Genomic DNA, 25,947 nt, shown 5'->3' with positions numbered 1-25,947 from the left:
AGGAGGATCACTTAAACCTAGAAGTTTGAAGCTATACTGTGCTATGATGGCACCACTATACAGTACTCCAGCCTGGGTGACAAAGCGAGACACATGCACACACCCCCACACACCCAAAAAGGGATTATTTGAATGCCAACTGACATGTTTCTTTTGACAGGATTTCAGGCTTTTGGGCACCTCAACTTTATTTCCATTACAATCTAGTTGTAAGTCAAGCTTTTAAAGGAGTAAATCAGAACAAATACTCTGTTAGCTATGGAATTATTTTTCAAAACAATTATGTGAGTTGCAGTGCAAATTCACCAACACACCTCTGAAACTATTTCAGAAGGGTTTTTTTTTTTTTTTCAGTTTCTCATCAAATAAAGTAGGTAAGAGGCCCCTGCCATAAAGCATTAACCCCATCTCTGTGGATGAAGACAGTTCAGATGACATCCATTGTGAATGTTATTATAAAGCTTCCTTTAGAATGCATTTAGTTATGGGTCATGGTTTTCCTTCTAGTCTGGTTAACATCAGCTTAAGTTTCCTTAAGTAATTTCATATCTTCTCAGTCTTCCTAACTGGAAGAGGAAGTTTGGAGTAAGACTGATGAACTCTCATATTAACTCCTTAAAAAAATATGGGGAAGAAAGCACATCACTACAACTTGTTTATTTTATTAAAAAACAAACTGCTTTCCAGGCTTCAAATGTAAACTACTAACAGTAAATTCCCCATAACAGTCTATGAGGCTTTAGGACAAAATGAAACAAAATAAAAACAATCCTGGAAGATTTGAGGATGAATAGAATATACATGTTTTTCTACCAAATATACTTTCAAAAGTAGAAAATCAGGGATTTAAAAAACTTTTTTCTAGGACTTTATATCTCTAAATTATCAAATGTGATAATTTTATGAACACTTTTTCTGCTCTTAAATGAATAACATGATTTTAAATTTGTGAGATTTAGAGTTCTATCACCATCTCCTACCACATCTTTAAAAAACAAAAACCATCACTACCAAAACTCCACGAACTGTTTGTGAATGAAGACTTCTCATGATTTGAAAACTTTCCTAATGTTCCATCTTTAACAAGATCTTTTTTTAGAAAGGAGAGCTCTTGTTTTGCCTTCAACCTCTTTTTAATGCATAAACTTGTTCATGGGTGACATCAATACTGCCCTCTTAAAAGTTCAAAAGTATATTAATACTAAAAGCATCATTTATGGAAGGCATACTATATTAAGATTAGTGATTTTCCCAGGGACAAAATGTTAAATGGAAAAGTCAGTACTCAAATTCAGGTATGACTCCCAGCCTCAAGCATAACCATTCTGAATGAATAAATAAGGTCATTATATTAACATTCCATAAGGAAAAAGAAAATAAACAGTACATATATTTTTTTTCACATGGCAAAATGGTGAAGACCTAAGAGACTCAAGTGGCTGGCTCTGAACCCTACAGCAAGACAGTGGCAAAGTTGAATAGATTCCAGATGTCTTTACTAACCATTAAGCAACAGAGTTCTGAACAACTTTCCATTACTCTAAAAAGTTACTGTTCTCAAGTGTAATGAGAATTAAGAGATCTGAAGTAAAACAGACATCTTTGTTTCCAGTTATCTTTAAGCTTTCTGCCAGTAATATGGTCCCAGTAAGAGAAAACACAAAAGTGTAATCCTAATCAAATTTTTCGACATCATATGCTATGTCAGTAGGTTGCTGGAACAACATTCTGAATAATAATCAAAAATATTTTAACTAAATGAAGGTTAACAATCTTCCAAAGTTTTAAAATTTTTTGTTTGCTTTGTTTTACTTTTTTGGCCACCACACAAAACAGGAAATAATTTTTATATAAGAGCTGGTCATTCAAAACTTTGTTTTTACTCTGTTACTAGTTAATAATATATATTTTTTTCTCCTTGGGTCTTTATAACAAGAGAGTACATATTATATGACTTATATGGCTTTTACAATCTACCCTGAATGGTATTATTGAAGCTCTTAGAAATTTAGTGAGGACACAATATTATCCTATTTTAAAGCAAAAATGTGATCTTGAGAAATCACAACTGTTGTCAGAAATAATTTCAGTTTTAGACCTCTGTGTTCTGCAGTTTTATTTTGACACTCTGACAAGAGAGCCTACATGGATGAAAAACTATTAAATCAATATGGCAAAAAAAATTACTAATAGCAGGAACAATCAACCCCTGTAAGGAAATACTTTCCTTGTTATACATATAGCCCTGTTCTGGCTGATGTGTAAAAGCTTCTAGACGATTTTTAAATTTTTTTACACAGAGCTACAGTTTTTAACTTTGTACATCAAGGACACTTTAACCCCTGTGGCCAAGTTACCGCACCCAAGCTACTTGTCACCATGTACACGTGCATGCTGGTGTGCACAGGCACAGACGGATATTTAGCTTTCAGTTGAACATAAAGTATATCATTTTTAATGAAAGACTTGGACTCATAGAATAAGTTTTTATATTAGAAATTAAATTATATAGAGAGACACATCATACATAAGTCTTGATACTTCAAAAGACTGAGTCAACAATAACTTTAGAGGACCACCTTGGTGATACTTTTATTTCAGGATCACACTTTGAAAACTATTACTCTACATTGATAGCCTCAGAAGTGCCACTTACAGACTTGGTAGAAAATCTTCCAAAAGAATGTATGGAAACGTTTTCCCTCCAAAGAATATTCTATTTCAAACATAAGACTAAACTGAAAAACCCATATGGCAACATTAAAAAAATTTCACAATAACAGTCAAAATGTTACAGCATTTTTGTTTGTACTACAAAGGGAAAGATAATCTTCATGGCCATCTGTCCCAAAAGTTGTAAAGGTCACTGGTCTGGACAGCAAGTAGATCAGTCTTTATTTTTTTTTATTTTTTATTTTTTATTTTTTATTTTATTTTTTATTTTTTGAGACAGAGTCTCACTCTGTTGCCCAGGCTAGAGTGAGTGCCGTGGCGTCAGCCTAGCTCACAGCAACCTCAAACTCCTGAGCTCAAGCGATCCTCCTGTCTCAGCCTCCCAAGTAGCTGGGACTACAGGCATGCACCACCATGCCCGGCTAATTTTTTCTATATATATATTTTTAGCTGTCCATATAATTTCTTTCTATTTTTAGTAGAGATGGGGTCTCGCTCTTGCTCAGGCTGGTCTCGAACTCCTGAGCTCAAACGATCCGCCCACCTCGGCCTCCCAGAGTGCTAGGATTACAGGCGTGAGCCACCGCGCCCGGCCTAGTCTTTAAATCAAGTTCTATCAGAAGACATTTTCTTGAAATCACTATGTCAATATAGATAATTTGACCATCTGTTTCTGAAGTGTTATGTAAACTTCCTTACACCATATGTCAAAATAAAACATTCCATTTGGCTAACCTTTATGGGATTTCAATTCCACTTTCCCCAGTTGGCTGACATAAACATCTACGGCACCCTGATGAGTTGAGGCTTTTAGACATCCAGAGGATGAACCTGAGAAGAAGGAAAAACCTTGAGTGTAATATAATCATTCTTACTTCAGTAATTGGAATTGTAAACTTGAAATAAAAGGCTCTGCTTTAGTATTAGGAAAAGGAGCAAAGAATCTTGCAAGGTTTTATATTTTCCTCCTAACAACGCCATCATTTTCATTAAAATGTAAACGGTATCAGAAATCTAGAAATCTACAACTAGACAACTAATTAAAAATCTCTACATTTACCTTAACCTGAATAATTTATCTCTAAACATTTACTCTAAAACCTAATGAGTAGGAAGGACAGTATGCAAGCCATAGAACCTTGACAACCAAGACCATTAAGCATCATTGATAGATTTAGTTTATTACCATATTAACAAATTTTATAAAATTTCAATAATTACCAAAGAATTCTACCTCATATACAGTCACATATAAGCAGTAGCAAAGTTAACAAAAATCAAAATCTCTCATAATGTTTCCTTTTAGCAAATTTGCTAATACTAAAATTTTAGTACTCCTAATAGTAAAAGATTACATAAGGTTTTGTCACATTTCTTAGAGGTGGGGAAGAAGAATCATTTGAAGAGTGGGTGAAGCTTGTTTATATATATTTCTTCTCAAGTTTCTGGAATTGAACAGACATCCTTAAGTCAAGGTAACAAAATCATAATTAAGGTAGTACTGAGTCCACACTCAAATTTCCCTGTTTCATCCATGACCCCACTATTTCAAGTTCAAGGGAAAATAGAGTTAGAAATAAGGAAGTAAGAGAATGATCTTGAAGAGTGAATGCTAAGTGATTTTTCCTTCTACTCGCATGACAACTGAATCTTTAATTTAATATTCTATCTGACTTCCTGGAGAAGGCCAAAGCATATTCTTTTTAGAGAGGCCTCTTAAAAAGCATATTTTGTCAGGAGCTTTTTTTTTACTTCAAAGTGGAAACTAAGGAGAGAGTATGGTAAAAGTTATATCATACATTTTATAAAATGTGGAGAGAAAACATTTGTATATCTACAAACATTTTTCTTTAAAAGAAATTTTAAATGACTCCAAAGAAAAGAACTTTGGAATAAAATATTCAAAATCTAGCTCCACGTTCATTTGTAATAATTTATCTCCAATCTATACTGAAAAATGTTCTTTCTCAGACCCCATATAATTAGTTTTCAAGTTTCAAAAGTAAACACTGATGTTTGGAAATGCTATCACTAATAGACAAGCTGGACAAAGATGACTATTTCACTGCTTAAGTACCAACAGAAACTCCTTTTAAAACTTCTTACTGAATCCTAAAAGAAGACAAGTAAAAATACATTATGGTAATAATAAAAAAAAAAGGTTGGCTATACAATATATATATTATCCTAGGTTGAACAAAGTAAAGTATGTGAAACATTAGTTTGATTCTTTGCTTTCTCCAAGGGGAAAAAACAAACAAATAGGATTTCTAAGTGGCTCATAAACAATAGTTTCACTTCTTTTTTTGCTCCCAAATGGGAAATAAACAACAGCTAAGTAATTACATCCTAAGCCACAAAGTAATTATATCCTCATGTTATCAGTCTTGAGCTCTGCTAATGGCCCATCCCTTGGGAGCTGTCAAAAAAAAAAAAAATTAAAAATTAAGATATGTTTTCAAAAGAGAAAGTAAAGGTGATATTTAAATATTATGCAGTGAAACAAACTCTATTTTTCTTTTGTTTTCTATAATACAAATTTTGGAACTAAAATTAGTTATCAAGAGTAAAATTAAGGCTTCATCCACATAATTTCATTTTTCTGGAGTTACATAACGAGAAATTCTGTAGATCTGGGAGAGATCGTTAAGGGAAATATGCAACAGAGGGTGATTAATAAGTGAACAGAAACTGTTAGTCCAGACAGTGGTAGGAATAAGTAGATTCCAACAGAGAGTTTTCATTCATTACAATTCTGGGCAAAGATCTTGTTGGTCTGACAGAGACCATTGAGTTTTCTTGGAAAATTACACACACAAAAGGGAAAAAACTGAAGTCAACCACCAACTAACGCTACATACAACCAAAGAAACAGATATTGTTAATGTATGCTTTTAAATTTTTTTTTTTTTTTTTTGCCTTTTGTGTCTCTGAACAAAAGGCAAATATATATATATATATTTAAAATAAGAAAAAATTTAAAAAGAGATGATGTTGTTCTTCTTCTTTTTCTTTTTTTTGTTAACTGGAAGATGGCCTAGCATTCCAGAAGAAAGGTATTATTTTAAAAACGCAAATCCAGGGAAAATTAAGATACATACATAACCAAATTTTTAATAGTATTTCAGCTTCTGAGAGAAGCTCGGAAATAGGTTAAAACATATATAGCAAAATCCAAATGACTGATAAGAAACTTATCAATTATATTATCTAAACTAGAAACAAAGGATCATAACTATACTTACTCTTCTTTATAAAGGAATCATGGAGAGGAACACTTAGTCTATTTTCCTACTAGACCTATTTTACAAGAAATGCTAAAGGGAGTTATTCAAGCTGAAATGAAAGGACACTAATTAACAAGTAAAAACACGAATGTATAAAACTCACCAGCAAAGGTATACACATAGTCAAATTCAGAATTCTTTAATAATTGTAATGGTGGTTAAGTAAATCTCTTTGAACTCTGGTATAAAAATTAAAAAATGTACTAAAAATAACTACAATAATTTCTTCTTGGATACAGAATATTAAAAACATGTAAATTTTAACATCAATAACCTAATATGTGGGGGTGAGAGAAGTAAAAGTATAGAGTCTGTGTACATGTTTGAAGTTAGGTTGGTATCAGCTTAAAATAGGTTATTATAACTGTACAATACTTTATGTCAGCCACATACGAAAAACCTATAGCAGATACATAACAAAAAATTAAGAGAAAGTAATCAAAGTATACCACCACAAAAAGTCATCAAATCCCAAAGAGCAAGATAGAAAGAAAGGAATGCAGGATGTACAAAACAGCCAAAAGACAATTCACAAAATAGCAAAAGTAAGTTCTTACCTATCAGTAATTATTTTAAACATAAATTGTTTAAATTCTCAAATCAAAAGATATAGAGTAACTTAAAGGATAAAAAAAATAAGATCTAACAATTTGCTGCCTATAAGAGACTCATTTTAGCTTTGAGGATACACATAGGCTGAAAGTGAAGAGTTGGAAAAAGACAGTACATGTAAAAGGTAACCAGAAGAAGTTAGGGGTGGCAATACTTATATCAGACAAAATAGACTTTAAGTCAAAAACAGTCACAAATGATGTCAGGTCTGGCCTCTTGGTGGACTATTGTTCTGGTTCTTTGGCTCCTTGCTTAGAAAAATCACAGGTAGGCCCAGTGTGATGGAGTGACCACAGACAAGAAGCAATTCCATGCAAACAGTTTGTACTGCAAAAAGAAGGAAGCCACACAAAGTGAAAATATGTTCCAGAGAGAGGAATGGGTCAGTCTACATGAGTGGAGAAAGATGTTAAGGACTCCCAGGTGGTTTCCTTTTATTGGCCTGGTCCAGCTGAGTGCCTACAGGACGTGTGGGATGTTACCAGATGATCGATATACATGATTGTCAGGTGTTCTGCATTTTCCTGCAGTCCCTTCCCTGATTGGTGCCCTGGCTTCTCTGCCGCTAGGAATCACCCTCTTGGCCTGTATCTGCCATCTGCAGATTTGGTTCCTGCCTAACAAATGACAAAAAAGGCCATATAATGAGTTTAACTCACTGAGAAGATATAAGAATTATTAATATTTATGTACTGAACATCAAAACACCTAAGTATATAAAGTAAATACTGACAGACTGAAAGAAGAAATAAACAGTAATACAATAATAGTAGGGGGCTTTAATATCCCACTGCCAACAATATGAATAGTTCATCCAAACAGAAAATAACTAAACAGTGGATTTGAACAACACTGTAGATCAAATGAACCTAACAAATATGTACAGAACATTCCATCCAAAAACAGCAAAATACACATTTTCCTCTAATGCACACAGAACATTCTCCATGACAGATCACATATTAGGCTACAAAACAAGTCTTAACTAATTCAAGGAGACTGAAATCATATCAAGTATCTTTTCCAACCACAATGGTATTAAACTAGAAATCAGTAACAGGAGAACAACTGGAAAAATTCACAAATATGTGAAAATTAAAGAAAATAATACTGCCTGAACAACCAATGGGTCAAAGAAGAAATCAAAAGTGAAATTTAAAGTATCTTGAGACAAATGAAAATAAACACACAGCATACCAAAATGTATGGGATGTAGCAAAAGCAGTTCTAAGAGGAAAGTTGATAGCCATAAATGCCTACATTATGAAAAAGGAAAGATCTCAAATAAATAACCTAACTTGACAGTTCAAGGAACTAGAAAAAGAATGAACTAAGCAAAAGGAAGGAAATAATAAAGGTCAGAGCAGAAATAAATAAAACAAAGAACAGAAAAGCAATAGAAAAGATCAACAAAACTAAGAATTGGGTCTTTGAAAAGGTGTACAAAATTGACAAACCTTTAGTTGGACTAAGCAAGGAAAAAGAGAGGACTCAAAAAAATACTGTTATAAATGAAAGAGGAGCTATTACAACTGATACCACAGAAATACAGAGGATCATAACAGACTACTAAGCACAATTATATGCTAACAAATTGGATAACTTAGAAGAAACAAATAAATTCCTAGAAACATACAGCTTACCAAGACTGAATCATGAAGAAATAGAAAATCTGAACAGACCAGTAATGAGTAAGAAGATTGAATCAATAATCAAAAAACTCTCATTGGTGAATTCTAAACAATTCAAGAAGAATTAACACTAATCCTTCTCAAACTCTTACAAAAAAATTGAAGAGGAAGGAACATTTCCAAACTCATTTTATGAGGCCGGCATTACCCTCATACTAAAGCCAGAGAAGGATACTACAAAAGAAAAGTACCAGCCAATATCCCTGATGAACACAGATGCCAACATTCTCAACAAAATACTAGCAAACCAATTACAACAACACATTAAGGATCATTCACCAGGATCAAAGAGCTGTAAGCAGAACTTGTACATGCCTTTTTCCCATTATTCTGGCCTTAGTTCAAACTTCCCCTCTCCAGACCACCCCTGGTTGCCCAACTGAAGACGCTTTCTTTTCTCCCAGTCTCTATCCTATTACCCTTTCTTTTCTTCATTGCACGTATCATGAAATGAAATTACCTTTTGACATTTACATGCTTATTGTTTTCTGCCTAGCATTCAAAGATGATGAGGTCTCTGAGCACAGAAACTCTGAGCACAGAAACTATGTCTTCTTGACCAATACATTCACCAGTACGTAAAAGAATTCTGGACACATAGTAGGCACTCAATACATGTTACTGGCATACTCAGGGTTGTCTTCAAACGTTAACACAATTTTGGGACCAATAAACAGGGATATAATTTATATCTTTATTTCTTTCAAAGACAATATAGATTATTTGAAAAACTTAAGGAATTTATATTTTATTTCTTAATACCAGCTCAGGTAATTTTCTTTGACTATACATATTCGTACATTGGGTCTGCCTATAGTTGACTTGCAAATCAGGATCCTGTCAAGTTCATCAGCTAAACTGTAGACTTTATTTATTATAATAAAGTATCACAAATATAGCTATTTTTAAAAGTGGGCAAAATTTACCAACTAAAGCTTAGCACGTACCTACTGTGATGTTACCCATCTTGCTTTGTAATGTTACATTACCTGTAAAAGAGAGAAAAAGAAAAGATAATTTTATATATTAGGGATAATCTAGAAATGAGCTATTATATGGAACAAGATATCTAAAACTTGGTTAGATATCTACCATGTTATTTAATAACTGTTGTTGGCAATTTTTCTCAATATCACAAATCTAGAGATTTAGTTGTAATTCTGAAACAACTAGCTTTAAGCATCTGCAAACCTCTTCCTCTATTTCAAAATCTAAAACTTTTATAGCACAGCTACAAAACAAACCACCATACTTGAAACACAGAGGAAAAATAATACTTCTAAAACCTGTAAATGAAAAAAATTACTCAAATGTACTCACTATATGTTTTCAATCTAAACATCAAGGTATTGGCCGGGCGCGGTGGCTCACGCCTGTAATCCTAGCACTCTGGGAGGCCGAGGCGGGTGGATTGCTCAAGGTCAGGAGTTCGAGACCAGCCTGAGCGAGACCCCGTCTCTACTAAAAATAGAACGACATTATATGGACAACTAAAAATCTATATAGAAAAAATTAGCCGGGCATAGTGGCGCATGCCTGTAGTCCCAGCTACTCGGGAGGCTGAGGCAGTAGGATCGCTTAAGCCGAGGAGTCTGAGGTTGCTGTGAGCTAAGCTGACGCCACGGCACTCACTCTAGCCTGGGCAACAAAGTGAGACTCTGTCTCAACAAAAAAAAAAAAAAAAAAAAAATAAAATAAACATCAAGGTATTTATCAGACCACATAAAGCCAAGTTTTGAACCAAGTAACACTTAAAATATTGTATGGAAAAAATAATTACTTTTATTTTTCAGTTCATTTGCTATGTCTGTTAGATTAAAGTAGTTTCTGAGCCAAGAGTTAAAGTGGTTTGGGATAGGAATAATGAATATATGGAGGTATAACTAACAAAAAGAAACTTCAAAGATTTCTATCTTTCAATGAAAATATATTTTCCAGGACAAGTATGGGATATTGCAACCATTCTTCCCAACCCCCTTCCTCTAATACCAAAAGTAGTAGGATTTTCTTCATGTGTGTTTTTATATGCATAGTACTCCTGGAGTCAGGAACTCATATTTACTCCACCAAAATGTAAGCAATAATACCTCCTCTAAAATAATTCCAGACTACACTAAAAAGTAAAGGAATAACTTTTGTCTCAGAATTAATCTAGGATAAATAAACTAATCTTTCTCATTTCATGTATCTTATGAATACTGACATGTACGAGTATCTGGGAAAAAGCAAAAAGGCACTTGATCATTCGCCTGATTGCAAAAATTCCTTTAAACGTCTAACATTCCATCATACTTCATGTGAGTATATGAAGAAGGGGTACATATGTGTAGAAATAAAAACTTGGTTTGTGTGCAGAAACTCATAAAATTATTTTCAAGTCTCAGTAAGTTAGTTACAATGCTGCAAAGATCCTGTTAAATGTTAAGTAAATATTTCATTGGTGTGTTGTATACACTCTCTTCCAATTTTCAAATGCAGTAAATATAGATTCACCATCACATACAAATATTGGCCAATAAAGCAGACGTCATATGGTTGGTAATAACTATGTGTACTTATACTATTCTCAAGTTATGAAACTTTGCCACAAATCTCAGCATTTGAGAAAATATATAGTTTTTCTTAGTTTGCAACCCTTTATTCTAACATGGTCAGAGGGAAAAAAACAAGCAATCAATTTAAAGATAAATATTGGTTTATTTTTCTTCACTAAAAGAAATGTAATTGTGGTTAAAATAACACATGTACTCTCATAGTCCAAACAGAGCAATCAAATATTCTTAAAGTTTAAGTCCTTTTTTTTTTTTTTCTTTTTTGGAGGGGAGGGATGTGAGAAGGGAGGTTCTTACTATTTGCAAGCCACAGTGCTAAATTCTAAGACTACAGAGTGAATAAAACATGATTCTTGCTCTTGAGGACTTTAGGAAAGAATTTCTGGGTCCATGGAAAGCCAGAGATGAGGTGAGGATGCTTTAGCTGAGTACTGAAAGATTACTAAAAGTCAGTGAGATTTTTTTAAAAGCTTGGAACAGCATTTCAGGCAGAATATAAACAGCATGATCAGTAGGATCAAGGGCTCTGATCAAAGACTCAGAAATATAAAACAGGTAAGAATATGTACAGGAAAAAGTAAGAGATTATGCAATTTTCGAAGACAAAGCATAGGGTCAGAAGAGGGAAAAGGTATGGTTAGGCAGGTCACTGAAGCAGTAGAAAAGGGTTTATGTAAGAGAATGACATGTTTGACATGCATCTCTAATAGACTACAATAGCTACAGTGAGGAGGATGGCAAACCTACACTGCACCAGCAGCAAAGCTCTAATTCCTTTTTAGTATTTCATATAAAGAAGTTTTATGTGTCCAGATTCAACATCAAGTATCAAAATGATAATCAAACCAAAACTTCATCACAGACCTAAGAATAAATACTAGAATTTCAGTATTTATTTTCATGAACTTCATGAAAAAGTCTATTTAATCTGATAAAAGCTTCTTTTTTAAAAAATTTAATATTATTTCTGACTTTTAAGTTCATGAGGCAGATTTATAAATTCACTAGTGACTAAAAGTCCTTCTTAAAGCAAATTGAGGCATTTCTTTGTGAAATTCTGAGTGTTATCAAAGTTATCACTTATGTTTGTATAGTTAATGTAAATTTTACTTCTGTGAAAATTTCTAAAATCCAAAAGTAGTAATTTAAGGAAAAGTTTAAGCATGTACATATTGTCCAATCTTTTGGGAACAAAGGAGTTTTGAAGTACAGAGAAAATATGAGAACTAATACTTAGTAATTTTTCGATTAAGGTATGTTCCCAAAGAACCTAAAATAAGGCTCTAAGTTACCCAAGGAATCTAAATACTTAAAATATGTTTTATTTATTAATCATTTATTCCAAAAACATAAAATTAAAAATTCACTAAAACAACTATCATGGATACTCTGACATATTAACCTAATCAATTTGTTTAAATTACATGTTACAAATAAAACCAATCCCAGCAAACCATTTTAAGGAAGTTTTTCTTTGTCTCTAAGACTCAGGAAACTAAATTTATATTTTGAAAATATATTTAGTAGAATACATATAAATACATGTATATTTTATACATATGTGTATAGAATTCTTTAAAAAGCATACTCAAATATCATAATGTAATAAAATATACTTCACATAGAACCAAATTTAATTTTTGATTACTTAGAAGCAAATCAGATAGTAAACTGTTGCAAAATTTTATATCTAAACATAAACTATCCAAGTACCTATTCTCCCCACTAGATTCCCAGTGCCAGAACATTGAATATTTGAGTCAATGAATAAACTAGTTTATTCTGTATTACGAGGCACACATACTTAATAGAGGTGATTCAACCAACTTTACAAATAATAAATATGACTACTCAATTACCACACTCATTTTTGTATCTAGAAAATACAATTAGCTATACTTAAAAATTCCATTTGAAAAAACATTTAGGATAGATGTTTATCTTTTCCACACACCGGAATCAATTTGCAAGGCCAGGAAAGATAAATTGCTCCTTTCATTATTCTTTTCCTCATTAATAAGTACCCTCTAAGTTACAAACCACTAATAGTAATATGTTAGATGTTAGTTTGCCATCAGGGTATATAAACAAATAGAAAATACAGACCAGAATAAATTTCATGCTCTCTCTTCCTTTCAATGGATGCCTTAGAAGCCATACACTTAAGATAGCAATGTCGCTTTTATGGAAGTAGTCCAGTCCCTGAATGCCACTATGGAGCTGAGCCTGAACAATGTATGGAACATATGCATTTTGTGTCAGATCTCATAAGGCATAATAAATAGTCCTGGAACTCAGGGTTACAACATAGAACACAGCTAAAGCAGTGCACCTGTGTTATAGTGCTGTCTGCCTAGAGGAAATATCTCTAGAGTGATCCAGGAAGCCCTCAGAGCGATGAAGAAATTTGCAGTCGCAATCAAGAAGTCCATGGTGGCTATGTACAGAAATTTGTTTGAACACTGTTTAAAAACATCTCCTAGAAAGGCAAGAAACCAGGATCAAATCCTTGCTATTCTACTGATTAACTTGCAATTGAGAGTAAACAATGAGACATTTCCTGTCTTCCTTATTTGTAAACAGCCAATTGTCCATTAAATGAAAGGGGCTGGCCAATTTAAACACTCAGTACATATTTGCTTTCAAACAACCACCCACCCGCCTACTGGCACAAGGGCCCCAAAATCATATACCTAGTAAAATCTACCAAAAAGACAGTTGTTGCATTATATTTATGTAAAAATGTTTTTTTATAACATTTATATGTTGGATTTTTTTCAACTCCACCTGGAAAAAAAAAACAGTTCAAGCGTTACTTTAAAAAAAGAAGCCAAACTAAATAAATCCTGAACAAGTAGGTCTTAGAATGCATATAGTCTCAAAGTTTGTTTTCCATCAGTCAGGTGCTAAGAAGTAGGAGCATATTTTCCATGTAAACAAGTTTTAAGATTCCCAAGCCAGCTTGTTTAAATATAGCCAAAATATTAATATATACCTAATTTGTGTTATATAACCATCAGCATTTAGAACAAAGAATTCACAGAAATGTACATTCAGAGTTCCAGCTTGGGAGGATACTCGGGAGACATTACTTCCTGTTAAAATCCCAATAGCTAGAACATAGGAACTTACTTTCACCAGCCATGACTCTAATCTTCTCACCTATGAGGATGTGGTACTAAAATATTGCCTGCTTTTCTAATACCCGTCCCACCCCTAAACTCCAAACTCCAATAGCATGTTCACATAATCCCTTAGGACAAGGATGGAAAGAAAGGTGATACGAGAGAGGGAGACAAGACACTTAGGCTTGTCTGAAGCGTCATTTAAAAAATAGTCAAGGAACTGGGGTGTGACTAGGAATGAAGAGGGGTTTCCTTTCTTATTTCTCTCTTGAATATACCAGAAAGCCAAAGCAGAGTGAGGGCCAAAGACTAGATGGAGAAAGCAGGGCTGAACAACATGTAAGCTTTTTAACAGTTACTTCTGTGAAAATAACTGTAATTTGAAACTGGATCAAATTTTCCCTTCCCCTATTCCTTCTCACTGCTGTACAAAAGGAGCTGTGAGAAATAGCTAAAAGAATGCATTGTGCTGAGGGAAGGTGATAATGGACAACAATTGGAAATGAGGTGGGAGGTAGCATCCCAATGAGGATAGCAGTGACTGAGAAAAGGAAGAAAGGACATTCAGTCCTTCCACTATACTGTAAGTTCTTGAAGGATAGGTTTCATCTCATGCCTAACTTTGCACTCTTGGTGCCTGGAAATCCAGCACACAGTAGGTGGTTAATAAATGTGTTGAATGAATAAATAAATATAACTGTAGTGGATGCTGTAATTGCTCATCCTGACCGCCTTCATAACTGAAGGGTTTATTTTCCCAGCTCTTGGAAGTACTGCTGGCCGACAGCCCTCAGCTGTCAGCTCTTTTTGGGAATTGCATCAGCTGAAGAGAGCCACGTTGGCCCAAGATCACACTCCTTCCTGGGACAGCCTGCATCTAATGATTGGGGATATAAAGGTCCAATTCCCCTCAGCCCAACTTGAGACAGTCTGAGGGACCATTTCAGCTTTAGAGCTCCCTGTTGGGTTTCTTGAAACTGCATCACAGTCCAACTTCTCCCATGGTAATCGGGCTTCCTTCCTTTACATGACATTGGTCCCAAGACACCTCCCTAGTATATTTGCTGCATTCTTTTTTTTTTTTTTTTTTTTTTTTATTTTATTTTATTTTTTTATTTAATTTTACAGAATCAAAGAGTCTAACAGTATATCTTGTTAGATACAGTATGTCCTCATAATGTATACATTATTTCTTGTACAATGATATGAAATAATATGGGAAATATTCATGATAAATTATTAAGTGAACAGTGCAAGTTAAAAACAATAGTTTCATATTTTTTTCCCCACCCCCCCTTTCCCGAGTCAGCAAATTTGCTGCATTCTAATTTCCATCTTAGAGTGTCTGCTTTCAGGGAAACCCAACCTGAAACAATAGTCCAAAAGAAGACCTAGGTTTAAACCAGCTTGGAAAGGTACTTGACTTCATAGTGAAGGTCAGTAAATATTAAAAGGCTTTACAAAGGCTAAGGAATTAAGTCTTTTATCTCTAGCAGTTTGTTTCCATTTCAGCTACTTTAAATAAACAGATCCAGATTACTTTGAGACTGCATCAGAAAAATACACCTGTTTTACTATCATGTACACAATTAATGATAAACTGTACCAAATTTAATTCTTATCTGACTTAAAGCAAAGAAATTAAACATTAATGAATTTAGTGTAAACATCGTATAAAGCACTGCAGAAAATGGAGCTGCTTTTCCCATGGATGTTAATCAACATCTGACTTCATAAGGAATTGTATTTCCAGTAAAAGCTACTAAATATATTAAGTATAGTATTTTTCATTACGATTATCATAATGAAATGCAATTCTTATATAAAAGTCATTTTTAAAATATGAAGAGTTGCAAATTACCAGATCTACTTCATGTACAACTGAATAGAAATTAAATACATGAATAAGTTACAAAACCATTTGCTTTGTCTGGATACAGCTCTATTTGTACTCAAGCTATTTTGGGCTCAAATAATACCTTAACCTTGCAAGAATGGTTGAGGTTTAACCATTAATTTGAGGCTCAAGAAATTATTTCAAGAATATAAGTACTTTTTTAAAGAATTTCTTTAAAACCAGAAGACAACTTACCAAATTGCTACACAGCATGGCTAGGACAAACCATGCTTTCTAATACCACCTAATTTGTGCTCACTACTAAAATTTGGGGGGTTTGCCAAAGTGTATAGATACCAACATTCAGCTTTACTATATAAGTGAAATCAGTGGACTATATATGGAAAAAGTCCAAGTCTATACTTCCTGGAATATAGCCCAAAAGGCATTTAGCAGATGTTTATATGCTATACTTCTTGCCAGGATAAGTGATTCTTAATTCTATTTATCTATATTTCAGAAAAAATGCCTGGATTTGAATCATCTGCTCTGTGGAAATTTAAGAAGCAGGCTGAGTAACACTGAACGCCAGCATGCCTTTTGCCATATTACCTCACCATTATACTCTCTTCTTTTCTTTCAGACATTAACTATGTAATATTACTAGTCTTCAGAGATGTGTTTTAGAACTCACAAGAGGGCATTTAATCAAAGAAAACTAAAAATGACATGATGCTGAGAAAAACTGTTGCCAGTACAAATGCACACAAAGCATTTTAACCAAAATCAGTATCACTAAGTTGCTGTAATTAGATTACACCCAAATGTTTCATTAATTTAACTCTTAGCTTTCCTGGCATAACATAAAAAGCAACCACTCAGAACCTATCTTTATCTAACATTGCTTTTATTCATTTCCTGCATATATTTCCTTGCTATTTGTTTCCTGTTATAAAGAAACACACTAAAAAACCAGAATAACTATTAGCTTCGTATATAACAGCATAATCTTCCATCTCTTGCCAAAATAAAATTAAATTAGTTTATGAGTCATTTTATTTTTATGCTTTTTTAAAAAGATGGTTAGTCGGCAATTAATTATTTAGAAGGCCAGTTTCCTGATCCTTTTTCAACTATAGAGAAAGAGTCATCTCTTAAAATTTATGCTATGTAGAAAGTCTGGTATATATTAGGACTTTGTCAACTTACCATGAACACTTCCTAATGTAATATCCCCAGCAGCAGAAGACAGAAATGACGATTCTGTATAAAGATACTTGGCTTTCAGCAAACCATCTTCAGTAGATATAGTAACAGAACTTCCCTGCAGTTTATCTACAGTCACAGTCTAGTAAAAGAAAGACTCTAATCAGTTTATTATAAAACAAAGACGGGTAAAAAGCCAAAATAATACCTATGGAATTAGTGGGTTATGATATAAAAAGTTACTACCTATTACACAATCACTTTACTGACTCTGATTCCCTAACTCTAATTACAAGACTGTGAGCAATAGTGCATTCTTTGTATAATAGAATGTGGACTAGACCAAATATATCCTTCCATTTATTTAGGTCTTGTTTGATTTCTCTTAATAATGTTTGATATTTTCTTTGTAAAATTCTTCATCTTTTGTCAGATTTATTCCTATTTGATATATTTAAGTGCTATTATACAGGTATCTTTATAATTTTCATTTTATCTTAATTGACTTTTGCATTTGATCTTAATCCAACAACCTCACTCAACTCATTAATTCTAATTTATCTGTATTTTTAAAAATTCTACATGCATAAATCTTGTCTACAGTGATAACTTCGTTTCCTCCCTTCCATCCTTATATTAAATTTTTTTTTTCCTTTCTTTTTCTTGCCTCAACCATCTGCCTCAGGCCTCCAATTCAAGTGTGAAAAACAGCTAATGAAAGTGATGGGATAGCAGGCATCCTTACTGTATTCCTGTTCTCAGAAGGAAAGCTTACAAGTGTGACGGTTGCTACAAGTATCTTTTAGATACCGCTTATCACATTAAGGAGGTTCTCTTCTGTTTCAAATTTGTTTTCTTGTTATTGCTATTTCAATCACGAATGGGTTTGAATTTTACCACATACTTTGTTGAGCTGTCATGATTTTTCTCCTTGAGTATGTTAATGTAGTGAATATATTATTATTTCTAGACGCTTTCCACTTTACATTTAGTAAGGCAATAGCTTGCAGTTGAACAAAATGGAAGGAATTTTATATTTTATCTCTAAGCTTCCCAAACAAAATTCAATATCCATTTAGGTATATAATAGATAGTAGATATCAAATATTGTCCACAATGTAAAATGTATAATAGATAATAAGTATCATATATTGTTCACAATGTAAAATGAAGATATCTAGTTAAAGATTCCAATCATCTTTACATTTTAAACAAATGTTTTACAAGCATAAAGTGAGTATAATATAAAATTGTTGACATAAAACAATCACCAGGAAGGCTTGCCATGGTTTTGTCCCAGGACAACTTCAAATATCAAATAGTACAGTGGGGTGTTTAAAGAAATAACATCATTGTTTTTCAACCATTGGCATCAGTATCATCCACTCCAAATGTGTCCTTCAAAAATTGTTGAGTTCAAGATGTTATCTAATAAGAATTGAGTTTCAAGAATACTAAAATATTAGAAGACAAAAGTATAAAAAGAGAAAGAAAAGTACCCAGAAGTTCTTATGGGAAGCAAATGAGAATTACTTTCCCTTCTGGATTTAAAGTATATAACTCTCTTTTTTAATGGACCTAATTATTAAGTATGTAATATACATCTGTTTGCTTCTTATCTACTGAAGTTTTCTTTTAAGCTAATTATAAATTCATGGGAATTTTTACTTTAAATCTAGTTTCAATAAATCTGTCAAAGAAAGATAGATATTTTACCTACATTCATATTTGTGAAAGTACATATGTTTTGCCTTCCTAGCTTTATAGTAAAGTTATAAAATTCCTGACAAAATTATCCTTTACCTACAAAATTTCTTTGTGGAAAAGTTGCTTTCTGCTCATGGTTTCACATTCTCCAAGTATTTCCGTAAAGCAGGCAACAAAGTAAGAATACTCTAGCCTTTCGTAAATAGTGAGGCTATTTTAGGGAACACCAAAAGATAAATATTTAAAGAATATTTGAAACTTAATTAAATTGGCAAAGGGGCACTTCTGATTAGACTCTCCCCATAACCAAATAAAGCCATCAAGATACTCCTTATAAGTATCTGGAAAATGCCACAGATTTACTTTGTTCATTAAACACTAAATATTTTACTTTCTAGGAAGCTAGAAAAATATCCTCCCTTGCTCCACCAAAGCAAATGAAAGCATGTGAAACCACAATACCATCCCCACGACACAATATAGTTAACCAATCATTGCATTAATTTCAAAGACATTCAAAATTCACTAATAGCCACATATAATGTACTATATCAGATTCTAACTAAAACAATTAAACCTAGGATACCACAGTTTACAGGAAAATATTGAGACTCTGATTTATAGTCATTCATGCTAATGGGAGAAAAGCATCATAAATAAACTCCCTAGATTAAACTGTATAGCTTGCTTATTAATAGAAGTAGCTATTTAAAGAAAGAATAAAAAGTTAACCCCAAAATCAACACCATTCTGACAGAAGCATTGCTCTAAATTGATTATTCTTTTTTACATAAAAGGAAAATTGTTCATAAATTTAGTTATAAATATGTATAACTTCTTAAAAGTTATTATAAATAATTTTTTGTTATTTATAATACTTATTGTACTTCTTAAAAATAATGAAAACCAAGTCTTAAGGAAGTACTGTGGCTTTGTAGCCCAGACTAAGAAAGGGAGGAAAACTGAAAACTGTGTCATTAATTCACCAAAAAGTCAGATGAAATGGGTTTCTATATCCCCTTTTAAGTTATAAAACTAATTTAAGATACTGAAATTAATGATAGAATTTAAAAACAGCTATGTAAATAACAATGCTATTGTTTATAGTGCTCTCTTTATTCTCACAATCTTGCTGAGTAGACAAAACAAATATTACCATCTGTTTCTGAATAATGAAACTGAGTCTCAGGGAAATTAACTGGTAGATCCAGATCTGGTCACGTTATCTTTCCTGTGATGCCTTTACCTTTATCATCATCATCACAGTAAGTATTACATTAAAGTTAGCTATGTGCCAGACACTGTTTTAAATATTTTGCCTGTGTTAACTCATTTAATCCTCATAACAGCCCTCTGAGTTAGGTCCATTACTTTTATCCCGTTTTCCAAAAAACAGACACGCACAGGCTAAGTTAACTTGTTTGACATTACAGAGCTTAGTAAATTGCCAAGCTAGGAGTCAAACACAGATAGTTTGGTTCTGAATTCTGTGCTCTCAAGCAATTCACTATGCTGCCTCTCAAATATTCAAAGCACACTCCTATGAAAGTTATATATTAAAAGTTAACAGATTCCATAAGTATTTAATGTTTTTTGATAATCACAAACAGAAATATGCATTAAAAATTAATACTGTATATAATAAAGTACATCATAAAACTCAATCAGGCAAGAAATAAAATAGTGTAATAGAAAGTAGGAATCAATGAATATTCAATAAACCATAAAAGTTGGAACAAATGAGTAATGAGAGGAAACAGTAGCCAAAATATTCAAAATAGCAAATAATTGAATATATTTGAATATAAATATATAATATGCTGGTAACTTAGGTCATTTCAAATAACATTAGCAATCATGCAAGGAACTGAGTTTGAAGGTGCTACAAACTTGTCCAATTTCCCTCTTGTACCTCCAAGACCACAGCTATCTGAGAAGTGAAACTAAATGCCATTTCAAAAGAGCTGCTGCATAAGGCCACATGGTATCTTTCAACATTTTCCTAGTTTGATTTAAAGAATGTATTGAAATGTTTGGGCTTAAACAGCCTCCCATATGTTCTAAGAGAAAGGTGGTGGAAAATAAAGTGATATCAATAGAAACAATTAGTGTTATAATCTACTTTAATTATGCCAATAATAATTTACCTACAAAATATGCTCACAACTCCTCCCCACCAATTATCTAAGAATAAAGCTGACTGTAGAATTTAGTAAATTTATTTTAAAAGACCCTTGCAAATTGCATAATTGTAAAGTAAAAGGAAACTTAGATTTTCTCAAAGATTTAAAACATTATTGATCACATTAGAAAAACTGACAATTTAGATTTATAAAATTATAGCCTTACTTTTAATAATATGCCAAATCACAGAAAGCAACAAAAGAAGTTGCTTAAAAAAATACAAACTATCTTCCCATAACTACTAAAATACTGACAGCTAAAAAAAGGAAAAAAACGATTAAAAAAAAAAAAAAAGGCTTTTAGAAAGCAGTAAATTATCTAATGGTGCCACCTTGTGGAAAATACTGAAGCAGAAAATAAGAAAGTTTTGAAACATCCCTCGATTTGCTTAAGGGCGAAGTAACAAGTCTTAGAAAATACTCAAATAAACCTAATACATAAGAAAAATCCAATCCAAATACTGGAGATATTACTTAATGACCCATTTTAATGTATGATCATAAAGATAAAAATCTCTTTGGAACTAAAATTAAATAGTAAGCATTTAAGTATTTATTGATTCCAGATTAGGAATTAAATAATTGTCAAAAGTATTAAACTACAAACTAAAACTTAAATTGTATAATATTTTATCACCTCAATTTCGAATTTGAATTTACTAATGACCTAAATGTATTAAAAAGGAAAGTTTACACCAAAAATTTTATAGAACCTCCCCACTCTGTGAGCCAAATGGAAGCAAAATTTTAACTATTAAAAAAAAGAAAGTTTCAATCTTACACTTTTATCTGATGCATGAATATCTATATTTCCATAAATTGTTCCCAGACAGATCACTTTGCCTCCTTTTGTCTGAACATGCAATTTTTTACTCTGAAAGATAAATACAAAAATACATATAGAGAAAAAGAGAATAAGTTTGACTTGTACTAATGAAACATTTCAGCATTTCTTTATTAATGTTAATAGTAATAACAGCAAAAGAAATAGAAACTCACTGTTTGGAATAATGACATCAACTAGAAAAAAAAGTCAATGGCTGTTAAAAGGATTAAATAAGCCACCTGGACTCAAAGGGAAAAAGACGAGATACTTGAGTCTTCCAGTAGCTTCACTGAAGAAGGGCTTGGAAATCAAAGATCACTATGACCAGCTAACTTAATATTAAGGATGATGAGGATGAAAACAATAGTCACTTACTATTCATCATTATTAATACTCATCATTACTATTAATAACTGTAATAGTTATCACTTACTTGGCATTTTCTCTGCACCAGATGCAATGTTACCTACCTTACATGAACTATCATTTAATCCTCACAACAACCCAGAGAGATGGATATTACATTGTTCCCATTTTACAAAGGAAGAAAACCAAGACTCAGAAAGGTTAAATAACTTTATTAGGGTAGCACAGTTAAAAAAAAAAAAAAAAAAAAAACAACAAAATCTAAACTAACAATTAGAATTAAGTTCTGTGTGATTCCAAAATCTATACTCTGAAGGCTGGAGTGGTCTGAAGGATAGAATACACTTATTGTAACAGCCCACTGTTAAACTTTCTAGTATGACACACCTCAGAGACTGGAAGTAAGTGAAAATGCCTTCAAAAGCACAAATAAAACAGCATTCACAAGCCAGTTAGCCTCCTCTGCCAGATTTTTAAAAAAGTGTGTGTGTGTGTGTGTGTGTGTGTGTGTGTGAGAGAGAGAGAGAGAGAGAGAGAGAGACTTGATTTGGTGCTTGGCAACTACATCAAACACTAGTATTGGTCCACCAAAATCTGCTTTTTTTTCCCCCAAAGTAAAAGCAGTAAAGCATGGCCTGTGGTGAGACCACATTTTCCAGCTTCCCTTACCCTCTTAGGTATTATTAAGTTTTTACCAATAGAAAGTAAGTGGAAATGTAACGTGTCATTTCCAGGTTGGCATTTTTTGAAGAATAGGTACTTCTCTGTGCTTTCTTTCTTTTCTACCAGGTGGATGCAGATTATAACAATGCTCTAAGAGATGGCAGAGCCAGAAGATGGAAGGAAATGAGAATCTCTGAAAGAAAAGGGGCCACCCACACACTTGGACCAAGTGAGAAATGAACTATAATTGTATGTGAGCCATTAGATGTTTGGTCTATTTTTTGTGTGTGTGTGAGTAGTTTATTTTCCCTTAACCATCACTTATGTCTTCAGTTCTGCCATATAATTATAAAGAGATAAAGAACAGGTAAATAGCAGAAGTTGCAGAGGAAGAAAAATAGCAAAAGCAAATTTACCAATATCATGACTAGCAACTGCAGAAAAATGTCTAAAAGGTAGGGAGACAAAAATTCAAAACAACCATATAGTTTCTGGTTGCTTTACTTAGAGAGAATACAGTAAAACCTTACATAAAATAGCCCAGGAATAAATTTTTAAAAATTCAGTGAAAAGAGCACATGAATCATTCTTTTAAAAAAATCTGTATTATAGGTCAGGTGTGGTGGCTCATGCCTGTAATCCTAGCAATCTGGGAGGCCAAAGCAGGAGGATTGCTTGAGGTCAGGAATTCAAGACCAGCCTGAGCAAGAGCAAGACCCCATCTCTACAAAAAATAGAAAAATTAGTTGGGTATCATGGCGCATGCCTTTAGTCCCAGCTACTCAGCAGGGGAGGATCACTGCCCAGGAAGTTGCAGTGAGCTAGGATGATACCATTGCACTCTAGCTGCTGTGACAGAGTGAGACTCTGTCTAAAAAAAAAAAAAAAATCTGTATTACAGCGTAACTATTTCATGCCCACAGAAACATGAGTCTGAAGTCAAATTATATTTAATATACTCTTTATCAACCAAATAATTGATGAACTTTAGAAAAGAGTATCCCCAAAGCACCTGCTGTTTTAAATCGAGCATTCTTAACCAAGGTTACATGAATTTCTAGAAAGTCTGTGAAACTTATAAAATTGAAAGCAAAATTTCATATACATGTGCATTTTTTTCTTAAGGAGACAACCATCAGATTTTCCAAGAGGTCTAAGTTTCAAAAAATTAAGAGCTACTGTTACAATTTAAAGCTCACCTAATTCACAAACAATGTGCAATGGATTATTAATAAAAAATTTTTAAAAACATAAAACCAGTCAAAATAAATGTTTAAATAAATCAGAAATTATTTAGAAAAGAAAATTATTATACTGCATTTAAAAAAATGTAAATGTGTGGCATTCAATTAGTAGGTCTGTTGCCTAAAAAACTTAACTTACCTTACTTCCTAAGGATACTGAATAAATGTGGTATTGCCCTACATTTTGCTTGAACAATAAAGAAAGGTGAAAAGAGCATGAGCTTGGAAATCAGGAGACCCAAGGTCAAATCTCAACTCAATTTTTTTAGCTATGTGAACTCAAGTGAGTTCTTCAATGTATTGGTGCCTCCTAGCTTCTTACTTGATAAAATGGAGATAATTCAAGGAAGATACCTCAATGGAGAAAATTAAATGAAGGCTTAGCTAGGATTCCTGGTACATCATAAGGACCCATTAACAGTAGTTATTGTTATTGCTACAAAAATTTTATTACATAGATCAACTATATTTCAAGTCCCTAAAATGAGTGAAAGAGAAACTTGTATCAACAGGTGCCCACTAATTCAAAGTAATGATATTGTTCTACATTTAAAACTTAAACCAGATATTTTACCAAAGTGTTCTCATTTGTGAATTTACATCAGTTAAATCCTAAAATCTCAAGAATAATTCTCTCAATCCTTGGTATACCATTAGGATCCACTGGCCCAATTTAGTTCTTCAATTTCTTTTTTGAGCTATTTTATTTGTAAGGATTGATTTTTCATGACTTTTTTTCCTTAGAAGTTTTTCAAACAATGAACAGAAAATTTACTGACTTTTGAAAAATCAAATAAAATTCATTTATCTTTAAATTACCATATTAGTCCACTGGACTCCTATAAATCTAAAATACATTATGGAATAATAGTATTCTTATTTTTCATATGTCTTATAACATTTTGCTATTTCATCATCATAGGAGTTATTTCATCATTATTCATCAATTATTCCCAACTATGCTAAAAAAAGACTAACATTAATAATAAGAAAATAGAAAAATGATGGACTTGCCTAGAATGGTGGTTCTCAACTGGAGGTGATTTTGTAACCCAGAGGACATTTGGAAATGTCTGAAGACATTTTTTCTTGTCTTAACTTAGGAGCATGTTACTATCATCTAGAAGGTAGAGACTGGAGATGGTGCTAACATCCTACATTGCACAGGGCAGCTCCCCCACAACAAAGAATTATCTGGCCCAAAATGTCAATAGTGGCAAGGTTGAAAAACCATTTTTTATTCTATGCCCATAAAGGCAAAAAAGAAGAAAACTGACAGAGAAAGATCTTTCAGAATTATCAGACAAATCAAAACATGAATGCAAAGACACAGAAAATAGTACACTAGATTCTAATTTTGATTGTGAAATTGGAAATCTCAAACTAAGGCTTCAGAGGATAATATTCTAAATTAATTTTCTGAAACTTAAGCATCAATGATTGAACAAAATATTTCTAAGGACAAGAAGGAACCATAGTATTCTCATCCAGTTAGTCATTCAACATGAAGACCTCATTAAGCTATCTTCTATAACCGAACCTGAATCAACCTATCTGGCTAAAAGGGTGTGTAACAGTATTCTTAATCTTTAATGACGTTTGTGCAACTAAATTTATTTGAAATGATTATGTGTGGATGGATGCAAATCAAAGTAGATGAAAAAACCCAAAATAATGTAAAAATTAAAAATGCATCAAATCAGTCATTTTAATAGTATTTATAAATCTAAAAATGAAAATGCTTTGCAAACATGGAGTAAGATAGGTAGACTTCAACAAAATCACATGCTATCAAAGTTCATAAAAGTATTGTGTTTTGACTATGCAAATGCAAGAAGTGCTAGAAGTAACAATAAGCTAGAACCTATCAAAGACATATTTCAAATCATTTATAGCTGAGATCAATCTAATTTTAAGAAAATTAAATATAGAAATGCTAATTACAAAATAAGATGAACCATTTGTTGTTTTGCAC

The 25,947-nt window shown here is 32.7% G+C and overlaps 1 protein-coding gene across 3 annotated transcripts in view; it reads right to left on the bottom strand.

Moving 5' to 3' along the window:
* FAM185A (family with sequence similarity 185 member A) overlaps positions 1-25,947 on the bottom strand; it is a 45,027-nt gene that overhangs the window by 15,720 nt on the left and 3,360 nt on the right. For 2 of the 3 annotated variants that reach the window (XM_069461473.1, XM_069461476.1), the window contains 4 exons: positions 21,655-21,747; positions 16,987-17,125; positions 9,211-9,252; positions 3,409-3,504 (listed from right to left, as the gene is read on the bottom strand). In XM_069461473.1, the coding sequence (XP_069317574.1) occupies positions 3,409-3,504; positions 9,211-9,252; positions 16,987-17,125; positions 21,655-21,747 (370 nt within the window). The remainder of the gene's footprint in view (positions 1-3,408; positions 3,505-9,210; positions 9,253-16,986; positions 17,126-21,654; positions 21,748-25,947) is intronic. The other variant, XM_069461474.1, reaches the window with a different exon arrangement.

Source organism: Eulemur rufifrons, chromosome 29 (assembly GCF_041146395.1).
Source record: "Eulemur rufifrons isolate Redbay chromosome 29, OSU_ERuf_1, whole genome shotgun sequence".
NCBI classification, from domain to species: domain Eukaryota; kingdom Metazoa; phylum Chordata; class Mammalia; order Primates; family Lemuridae; genus Eulemur; species Eulemur rufifrons.
The sequence above is the reverse complement of the archived record's forward strand: the minus strand, read 5'-3'. Positions and strand labels throughout refer to the sequence as shown.